Raw genomic sequence first — 11234 nt, forward strand, 5'->3', positions numbered from 1 at the left:
TGAGGGAAGTTGGATCCCTTCTACGCCTCACAATTGTGTTTTTCATCTGCGTTTGTGTTGTCGTTGGGGGCACAAGAAGCGGAGCTGCTGGCAGAGACTAGTGCATCTACTGACGTGAGTGGGATCAGGTTCCGAGGACCGCATGATCCCTAAGGCCCCGAACTCATTTTAGATTGGCGCTTCTGAAGGGGAGTTTCTCACACTCTATACGTCCCCGCGGGTATCCTGCTGAGCAGTCCTATTCGATTACCTGCTGCAAAAGACTGTTTGCGGACCAGATCGGAAAGCAAAGCAATATCTCCTATTTTAGTGTTCCTACCTCATACTGCCACTTTCCCACTGAAAACCCATACAGGAACAGCATTGTAGTTGTACCACCTGCTCTCCGGCCCCATTCAAGAACAGAAGCGAATTGCGACGAAGGCAACGGCTTGAGGTAAGAGTTTCCTCGAAAGCAACTGACCTTCTTCCCCTCTCCCTAAGAATTCTGGGGGCTGAATTCAGGGACTGGGGTTGGGGGGGAAGAGGCAGCCTATCTGCAGTTGCAGTGCACCTAGCTCAAGCTGACGGTGCTAGCCAGCCTACAAGAAAGCTTCAACTAAGCTTCCCTTTACTGCAAGCTTTACCTGTCTATACACATATAGAGCGTTTGTATTTGCTTGCATGCGACCTACCAGGGCCAAGTGAATGTGCCTGTGCTAACTGCAGGCAGACCACCCTACAGTAGTGCTCCGCACTACAGAGACCTTTGTGTCATTGAGGTAACAACTCCTAAACAGTTAGCTATTAGATTTTGATTTCAAGGAAAACGAAAAATATGTGAGCCCGTGAAACCATGGTCTTTCATGCGCCCCAAACAATGTAGGATGTTGCTGCGTGTATGGTGGTCCCCTCTCGCCTAGCCAGGACAATCGCGAAATGGTGAACGTCCCGTCATCTGGAGGATGCCAGCACAGCTAGCTGCCCCCAACCGGTTCGCATCTCATAGTACCAATTACCACCGCACTGTTAAGGTCTGGTCAAGGCTTGATATGCATACTTTGTATATAGTACCCTAGTTGTTTCTTAATTTGTATACTTTATAACGCTAACTACTGCAGTTGAGGTGCGACCAGCTGCAAATGAGATTGTACTATGCATTGCACTGCAATCGCACAAGTTGCTCTCCCCCTACAACCTGAAACTCGCCTGGTCAGACTACTCGTATTTTATTAATTGTGACTCAACGAATCATGAGGAATCTGTGAAAGCCGGCACTCTTTCCACCATTTGACGTAGGGTGATAATACACCTTTACAAGATATTGTAAACACACATTTGGTGTAGGTGCCGTTTAAAGTGCAAGAAGAAGTTATTCCCGTTAGAGGAAACTGCTGTACAATGCGTTTACCAGGCAACTTGGGCAGTTAGTTGGGCAGTTACCTGGCATAGAAGAGATGGAGATTTCGGGGGAAATTACTATACGAGCTGCTCCAAGGACTTTGACTGCCGCAGCAGGGAATCTTGTAATATGCCACGAGAAATATGAAAGCCACTGATAACTTTTAGCTTTCTGACTGAAGTGGCATACCCTCAATGGCCTCCCGTCTAAGATGCTCAATTGCGTACGAGCATGCTACTGTACGTAACGGCCCGCTTGCCCCCAATGACAACCCGTTGAGAAACCGACTGCCTGGACCGTGCAAAGCACCTGGGCGAGGCCTCGAAGGATCTACACCTTCTCAGGGGTCAAAAACAACGGAGACAGGATAATTTTAACTTGTAAAACTACTTGTGCAAGAACCTCTTGCACAAAAAGCTGATTATCTGGTTAGTCTGGATCTCAGCTGGGCTGTGAAGTTGAACTTTACACAATATTTGCAGAAGGTAATGCATACGTATGGGAACCAACGTGCGGATCAGCAGCAACAAAGGCGGCCCCAGTCGCTGCTTCCTCCGCCTCCCACAGTGGGCTCATCCTTGGTTGACACTCACGCAGGCGGTATCCCGTGCTGGTTCAATGAGGTGATGAGCAGATGTTCCATGGCCTGCCTAAAGTCTGTATGTGATCAAGTCCCCGTTCCATGCCTACTAAAGGGAACCTGGGGCCACAGCGATCTCAGGGCCCTCGGGAACTGGACCCCACAATCACCAGCGTGTGTACCAAAAGCCTCCTCCACTCTGCGACGTATGCCCCCAACGACAAGATAAGCGCAAGCAGCATCCAGTAATGAGTTCAGGTACGGTCCCTTGCCCCCTCACACGAAAGGGTGGTAAGGGAGTAAGACGAAGGGAGGAACTGCAGGCAAATGAAAGCTGGTGATGAGCGAGCTGTCAGTCCCCCTTGCGTCCGGACCTTGTTTTAGAACGCCTTAGTAAAGGAAAACAAACTTTACAAACAGAATTTCCTTAAACATGGATTAACTAGTGTTCAGTTCCGATGGTACTCCCCTGTGGAGCACTTCCTAAGGTCCCCACTGCAGAGCATCTCGGGCCGGAGAGCATCCCCTGTCCTGCAATTACTGAGTTGCAGAAACAGCTCAGGTTACACACGTAATTCAGCCAACAAAACGAAACTAAAAAAGCTTAGTGATAGATTCTTGCTGTTCTCCAGTTAAACTGTTCTCACATGAGCCCGACTTTTCCCGGCACAGCGGAACAAGGGACTGGGGCTGGAAAGGGGACGGCCTCGCATGAGTTGCACCATCTTGTTGCACTAGATCTCAGGACAAGCAGCTCATATAGTCAAAATAATACACCACTCGTTTAGTATACAATACCTAAGGCGCTTATTGCGTTCTCAATCAATAGTTGGCACCTAACGCTTACATCCGGCTGCATGTTATAGCATACCTCATGCAGCGAATACTCACCACAATCACGGAAACATTGACGTGCTCGTTGTGTAAGAGTGAGGGTTGATTGAACAGTGGAAGTGTAAGTGCGTTTTGATGTATATTGAGTAAACATTTGATGAATGTACTAAATATTGTTTACTAAGAGACTTATTGATATGACTATGGGAGAGGCTGGCATGAGACATGGTTCAAAAGGTGTTGCAGCATGCCAGGCCGTCTCCTCTCCCAGCCCCAAAGGCTGGGAGAGGAGACGGCCTGCTGCAGTGCCGGTGAGAAGTAAAAAGTAACCTTTAGTACTTTCTAAAGTTAAAATTAAGGGAAAATAAAATGAATATTCACATGGTTGCAGGACCGATCAATTTTGAGATAAAACAAGAGAAAAACCTCCGTTAAGAGTTGTTAGCTCTGCTATTTTGCTGTATCATATGAGATGTTTGAAAGTCTGTAGCAGTATACTTGAGGGTCTCAGTTAGCATGTACCTGCCGGCCCGTTATACTCAGCTGTGAGGTTCTAAGGATGCGCTCCACAGTAGTGTTTCAGGGGAACAGCCTACTAATATGTCATGTTTGTTGAAATGATTATAGTAAAGCATAATTTTCCTTATTATCGTGAACAAATCTTGGCATAGCATGTGAGGGACTGAGGGCTCACACCGCACCACATCACCCATATGGGCCCACAGTACCTCCATTGTTATGGATTCACAACATTCCATAGTGTGGAGGAAGTTGGATCCTTGCTAGGTCTCATAGTTGGGTTTTTGTCTGCTTTTGTGTTCTCGTTGGGGGCACAAGATGCAGAAGTACGGGCACTGCTTGGTGCACCAATCGACAAGAGTGGGATCAAGTTCCTGGGGCCGTATTATCCCTAAGGTCCCAAACTGCACTTAGCTGGTCTGCTGTAGGGGAGTTTTTCACACCTCATACTAGTGAGATGATCACGGCAAGTAGCCAGTTTGGCAAAACTGCCGTGATTGTAGTGAAAATTTACTACATGGTGTATGCATTTCTAGTTGAGCACCGGCAGTCTATTAAGTGCCAAGCATGTACGTATTTAACAATTATTTAGGATATTGATGCACGCATCGACTAACGGCGTCGGTATGCTCGCATATACGCATGAGTAGCAACAGGAGTTGCAGCCAGGCTTGCCGCAACTTATCAGCAGGGCACCTCCTATCCGCGTCACTCCCAGGTCTTTTTGTTGCTTCGCCCAGAATGACTGGAGACTGGAGCGTATGTAAAATCTAACGTTAAGTACTTTGACCATATCACACCGGACTGCCACCCATAGTCAATATCCAGGGCTCGGTAGCAGCGCTTGGTGGTGGGGAACACGACCCCCACAGCTTGGCGGCCTGGTGTTGAACAGTGGTTACACGTGAAGGTAATCTGCAAAAACGTAAGGGAAGAACTATGTAGATGCCGTCGCTAACCTGGATATCAAGGATTGACCCTTTCCCTCCGCTGGATAAGCAGTGCTGTATCTGGAACTGGCCTCTTTCGTGGAGGCGATAAACAAATGTGCATATCGTCTCATGGGAACGATAACAGGATTAGCAGCCCATTCAGCTTGAATTCCTTTTACCCCGAAAAGCGTTCATGAAAAATGTCTCTACTCTTCCACATATGACAGGCGCCACGATGGGGCAGTGGAGGAGTCCGGTGCCTCCCTGGGAATGTTTTCGCTTCTTCAAAAATGTATCGGGAGTACAACTGCTGCGGTTGGCTTTCTTACAATAGGAGGCAAGACAATGTTGGCTGTATCCAAGAGATGGTACCACCTCTTCGGAGAACACCAGGAATATGGAAATTTCTCAGCGTGGTGTACAATGCGCATTTATCGCCAAGATGATGAGCAAGCTGACGCACAATTGAGAGATACACGGGGATTCACGTAACTTATATACCAGTGGTTCATAGCAGGGCTATCTCTTAGAGAGAAGAAATCCGTATCCGCCTTGGTCGCGGAGAGGAAATCAAGGGAGTGACACAGTTGCCGAGGTAGTATTTCACCACCGAAAGCGGACAATTGCAATCTTCACAGCCAAAGGAACCCGCCGGGGGCTGGATTCCTGCTGGACAGCCAACACACCACATTAAACTCACTCGGCACAGCCCAAAGTCTTTTTGCGAGATACAGGCGAAGCTTTTGCAACTTACGGATAGTTTAGAGCAGTAGCCGGACTAAGTGCTCAGAAAAAACAGCGTCCAGTCGTCAGCTAGCTTATTTGGAGACAACCTGGTACCGATGAAGAAAAAGAATTGAAGGTGGTACACTTTGGCTCTTCGGCCTACACTGTAGATTTAGCCTCAGCCTGAAGTTGCCATCATACCATTAATACTGGCTTTTCAAAGGGTCTCAGGGAATCATTGACTTGTCGACGTATTCTCCCCTACAAATGCATCGATGTTATTGCGAGAAGGATCAACTGAAGGAGACTGAAATCCTGTTTACACGTGGAAAGACACGCAGCGGGCACATAAAGTAAGAATACTTTGTCACGGGGTCAGTCGACCGACAGCCGGTGTGGTTTCTGAGGATCGCTTCCAGTAAGGGATTCCTGACGAATATCAACTAGCTTCTTTCGAGTCAGCAGTGGGAACTACACGCTCAGGCATGCAGAGAGCAATGGAAAACCTGGCCTCTCATAAGCTGTTAGAACATCCAACAGTAACAGCTTATGCTCGTGACAGAGCATCCAACAGTGTCACGTGCGTTCGAGGACTCAGTACTTGATATAATTTCCTTCCGGAACTAATTATTTTTCTGCCGCTCCCAACGTCCTTTCCTTAATGTGTGGTTCTCCCGGCGCTGCTCCCAGCAGAGCATTCACGCTTCATCATGCTTTGGCGTCAGGCCACCCTTTTGAGCTGGCCGAATGCCCAGCCTCATTTGCAGATTGACGTTGCGCACCCTATGCGATACAATTCACATTTTAAATCAGGCTTCCATGCCAACACAAAAACGCTGGCTCCTAGACCAGGCTCGAGGGACAGTGTGTTGTAATGGGTGGCGGCATCCCCGGACTGCCACAGCAATTTATGGCTAGCAGCAACAGCACTGAAAAATCCACAGCGTCTGCAGATTCCCCTCACGTGTCATATACCACCTTTTTTGCTTGGGAAGTTGGACCATCGCGCGTCTTCCTCACCTCGCTCCGCTGTCGCCGTCCCCTCTTGGGCCGTCAGGTGCAGGAATGCGTGGGCTGCTTGGGTGAGAGACGGGGCCACATATAGCATGGACTCAAACCAGTACCGGCAATTATTGTTGCGTGCAAGCCTGCCACCGAGGGCAAAGTAAGTGTTTAACAAGCGTCTTCAGTGTCAGGGCATGCGATATCATATCAGTTAGCAACGCTCCCATGTACATCAAGGAAACCGGCGAAACGTGCTGTTGTTCGCGACTACTGGTGACAATCTCATGTATCTGCTGAGCTTCTTTGCAGTTTCTTCTCTGCTATCTCTCCAAATAAACACTTTGCTCCTCTTGAATAGATCCGTTAGAGGGACGACGACTTGAGTAAATTCAGTGATAAAGTTGCAGTACTACGATGCGAGACCCAGGAACTTTTGGGTCTCCAATCGGCAGGGTTAGCAGATACGCCCGAACTGCCTACGTGTGTGTATGTGCGTGTGTATGTGTGTGTGTGTGTGTGTCTCAGCCGGATCGTCAGGCGCAGTACCTTCTTTTCTGGCGTCTGTCCGGATGAATTCGCTTTCTGCTTTTAGGTGCAGTACCTTCTTCCCTGGTCGCTGTCCTGATGAATTCGTTGTCTTCTAGATGCCCGAGATGAGCAGCGGCAAGAACAAGTATTTGAGTGAGTTGTGGTATTCGTGGAAAACCTAATGCTAAACTTTGCCGGGTGCACTTGCTATCCAGAATTCCATAGGGATGTACTCTGGTTTGCAAGTGTTGGTGTGAATAGCGAAGTGGCACCTATCTTCGGGATATATTACAGTTCGTAAAACTGTCGTTAGCCCAGTGATGAGTAGTTTGTCGGACACTGCAACGGGTCGTGCAGTTCGTGGATGTGCTGCACTGAAAACTTATTTCGCCGCGGTTTTGCTTAGCGACCTGCAACTGCCACATTTTCTTCTTCTGTCAGCAGTCCGAGTACATATATAGCTCATGGTAGAGTCTTTGAGCTCTTTTGGAGTCTCCCTATCCCTTTCTTATTGGGGGGCTGATCCCACTTTTCCCATTACACAGCATGCGAAGGCGTTTGGTGGTGAGAAGAGCACCGCTACAACCGCTTCCGGGTACATACATTTTGATGGAAACGTTATTCGCCCCCTCTACTGAGTGATCAACAGCATGCTCTCACTATGCTGGGGGAGGCGTATCCAGCGCACGACTTCCTTTTCAAGACACTAGCTCGCATCACTGAGTTGAGTCCGCATTTCAGACACTGCAGCTCATGACAATCCTAAGAAAGGATTGAGGATTTGTCCAGTAGCTACTGGAATCCAGGTTTCTTCGTATCTGCATATATGTAGCGGCAGGTGCAACTACTCTGATCCTCACAAACTATCCTTGCTTCAATCTTTTGCCTCCGTAAAGCATGCATTGGAGTATGCAAGGCTTATCCTCCAGGTAAGCCTCGCAACACAGTATCTCGACACTTGATCACAACAAGACACTTCCGTAGGCCGTGGGCAGCGTTACTTCCTTTCTTTGATATGTGTAGTTGTAGATCATAATCACATGAAAGATGTCTGTCACCGACTCAGCAGGGGAAAGCGTTCTCTGGTACAATAGCAACTGATGACAAGGCCGAGCGTGGGTGTTTTTTTCGGCAGAAAAGTAACAATAAAGCTCATATATCACATTCAGAAAAACTCATAACGGCCTCACATTACACTTAGTTGCAGGGAAAGAAGAAAAACATGTGGCCTGCCCTGGCAAGACAAACAAGCTGCCTCAGTTCACGGTCGTCGGACCCGTGGACCAAACTCCTCAGTCCGCTGCTGAATCAGTCCATATATCATATAGAAACATCAAAAGCAGAATTTTTTTTCGAATTGGTATTTTATGTGAACAACATCACTCCACAAACTCACCTCAATTAGAGCCGCTTCCCTGATCTGCGCCGCACTTTTCGTTCTCACCACTACCTGTCCCTTGCACTACAATATTTTGTAGCATTGCGTCCTGAGACCTGTCTCGCTTTAATATCGAAGCTCTCCGTCGTCTACCATACGCTCAGGAATTAAAAATGCTTTGGAGCTGCGATAACAGGGTGGTCATGGTGCTTCTTTATTTGCTCACCGCTTCAGCAACGCGTTCGCCTGTTGTGTTTAATTGAAGCACACGGTCTGGTTTGTTATCGGAAAACATCAAAACTCTTAAAGTTGTTGATGCTAGTTGCATGCATACCCTCTCCCATTTCACTGATCCTTGCGCCAGAACGCGAAAATTTTGCAGAGCCTTTCATGATTCACTCTATTCTGCGAATTTCAGCCCATAAAGCAACACACTTCCGCTCTGACTACCAAACGTCCAGCCCAAAGCATAATATATTCTTCGCATATGCTAAAGCAAACGGCAGGCTCTCAGAGCTATACCAGGTGTGCTGAGGCCAGCAAATTGATATAGCATAGCTCTGAAGTCTGTAGCGGTGACTATTCGTTGACAAAAGGAGCTGTTGACTATCACCATAGTCTTGATTCTTTTGTCTTTTTTATCCATTCCGAAAGTAGCAGTTGTGACAGTTTTCCTTAAGCGGCGATCGAATGAACGGACCTTGTCTCTTGGTCGATATTTGCGGTAGCCTTCACCTCTGGGCTGTGAAAGCTTTGTCTCTACCCCCAGAAACATTTATTCCGTCATTGTCTTTCAGCCAATCTTGCCGCAAGAACGGTATCTCACAGGAAGCTACATTCTTGCATTTGCATATAGTATAAACTGTCGAGCAGGCCAGCACCAAATTGTCTTCTTTTTGGGCAGCAGGGCTCAATTATCACGGCTAACATATCGCAGGCAATCTTCGTGCAATCCTGCGCCAATGGTGATCTCCGGATCCCCTATCATTTTGTTTAGTCTTCTAGGCAGTTTGTCCGCTTCTTTGCTTAACGTCTTGGCTTCCGGAACCTGTCCAAGATATTCGCAAAGCGAGACGCGAATTATACATGAGAGCTTGGAAAAGAGGCAGGGGGCTGAGTGGGTAGGTCTACAGAAGGAGCATGCCGGTGATAGTGCCGAGAAAGCAAAAAACGCAGGCAAGAATTGCTCTGTATTCTGGTCTAAAACGCTAGCGCTGGACAGAGGCGGATTATAAGTGATGAATAATCAGAAGCATGCGCAATGGAGTTGTGAATGTGGATTGCGGAGTGCAGTGGCAAAGACACCCTGTTCCTAAACAACGCCAAGACGTTACCGAAGAAATTGGTACTACAACCCTAATCCTTCTCTTTTTAGTAAACAAAAACAAACAACCGCTGCTGGACTTTGCCAGCAGTCTCACGGAGGGTGCAGAACAAAGTTCCGTTGGACAGGGAAAACATTTCGCAAGAGAAAGCCATACAGAGACACTGTGATGCAGCATTTTGATTGAGCGTTACGAGTACATAAAGAGACACTATACTGCAGCCACACCGAGACACTGCGATGCAGCAATTTGATTGAACGTTACGAGCAAACGAAGCGACACTATACTACAAGTCCCAGTCGAATTTTACAGACTCAAATATGGCCAAAGGACATTTGTGCTACAGGCTTAAATCAAAATGTAGCCCTCTCAGGAACGCCTGCCAGCATGTCCCCAAACGCGTCCTCCGGTGGGTTTAACGAAACGAGAAATGCGAACCAAAATGCCATCGAAACTACTGAATCAAGGCCTAGTCTTGTACAACGCGGAATGTCTAAACCTGGCTCGAAAACAGAAGCACTTCTGGAGACAACAGACAGTTTTGCAGAAGACGGCATGGTTCCTGAAGAGCACAGTGCACTACTACAGTGGAAAAAGAGGCGAGACCTTGCGAGATGGATTGCTGCCGAGAAATTAATAGATGCAGATGCAGATGAAGACCCACCTCCCGACCCTGCGGAGGAACGGCTTCTTGACCGATTGTCAGCTTCAGTGGTATCAGAGGATCCACCAATTGATTTTGGCCACGACCTACAGCTCTCCGTTCAGGAACGAGAGTATATGGACAGCCGAGTCAAAGAAGCGCTCAAGAAAATCCCAAGAGTGTCTCATGCTTCTCCTTCATTGGAAGGGCTGTTGTTTGCTGAGACGTTTGACAGGCCTGACGTGTTTGGCTCCTGGGTAATATCTTCAAGTTACACTCATCCGGGTGGGCACATGTTTTATCCTAGCCTTTGGGAAGCGCGTAGACGCAACTGTCAGTATACTCTTCTTCACAACTGGGTGACTGGTTGGGAACGTCTCCAAGCGGATGTTTAGCGTGAAGCAGAGATACCCATCACTCTGATGAAGCATCTCCCACTTGTGCTGGGTTGTTTTTACATCAACTTTGGAAAATCATATGTCAAGAAGCATCTCGTACGAATTCAGGCCTATTAACTATTTTCTTTGCGTGTCTCGGTAGGGCGTTGGCATCATCAACTACGATTCCCAGAGGCAATCGAAGGGGATCGTGGACTCATGACAGCTTCCCCCGTAAGATGGACACTGCCGCATCATCCAGTGGCAGCTTTTATAGGTTTTGGTTGAGAGCGGAAAGGTGAGCACGTTCTGAGATAACCTAACGTTTTGGCTGGTTTGTTGAGCGTGCGTCTTAGCTGGTATTGTGCTGTATACTGCTTGCGCACATGCTACTTTCAGGGTTTTCGGCATGCGATCAGCACTCTGTTGCCCACTACCGCCAGGCTGTCTTCAGGAAAACCCCTAGTGCTGCAATATGAGTTGCAGCAACAACACCCAGATTTCGGTTGCGGTGGAGGCTACCTGACGTTCTTTGCAGCGGATGCTCAGTCACATTGCAACTTCGATGAAAGCACTGCATATGCTTTACGCTTTGGAGCGGACCAATGCGGATACCGCCGGGAAATCGTCTTCAAGATCAGAAGAACCTGTTCCAAAACTAATAAGATGTAAACTATGCCTGCTGCATTAGTCACATTTTCGTGTTTTTCACGTGTTTATCCTCTAAACGAATGCTTGCAGTGAGAGCTGAATAGCTAGACTTCAGCAAATTTCTGCTCGCAGCATCCTGCACTCGCTGTACCCTCGGCTAGCGTTGCCTTTTAGCGAGAAAAGTCGCCTGCTCACTTTGATTATAAAGCCCGATGGAGCGTTTACGATTCTTCTAGATGGACGGATCGTCCGCAAGGTGAACGAGAAAGCCCAGACGGATTCATTGAGTCACAACCCAGCCCGAAGGAATTTTAGCATATGCAAATATTTGGTTGTGCTCTCTGCTGCATTCTCT

At 47.8% G+C, this 11234-nt stretch overlaps 1 protein-coding gene across 1 annotated transcript; it reads left to right on the forward strand.

Annotated features, from left to right (window-relative positions):
• Window positions 1–9697: 9697 nt before the first annotated feature.
• On the forward strand, window positions 9698–10900 carry EMH_0001470 (calnexin, putative; the record flags this gene model as incomplete). Its single annotated transcript, XM_013501509.1, has 3 exons — window positions 9698–10136; window positions 10392–10462; window positions 10628–10900. 3 exons carry the CDS (start codon window positions 9698–9700, stop codon window positions 10898–10900), a joined length of 783 nt encoding a protein of 260 aa, XP_013356963.1.
• Between the last annotated feature and the right edge of the window lie 334 nt (window positions 10901–11234).

This window comes from Eimeria mitis, genomic scaffold, assembly GCF_000499745.2.
Source record: "Eimeria mitis Houghton genomic scaffold, Emh_scaff7, whole genome shotgun sequence".
In the NCBI taxonomy this organism is placed as follows: Eukaryota; Apicomplexa; class Conoidasida; order Eucoccidiorida; family Eimeriidae; genus Eimeria; species Eimeria mitis.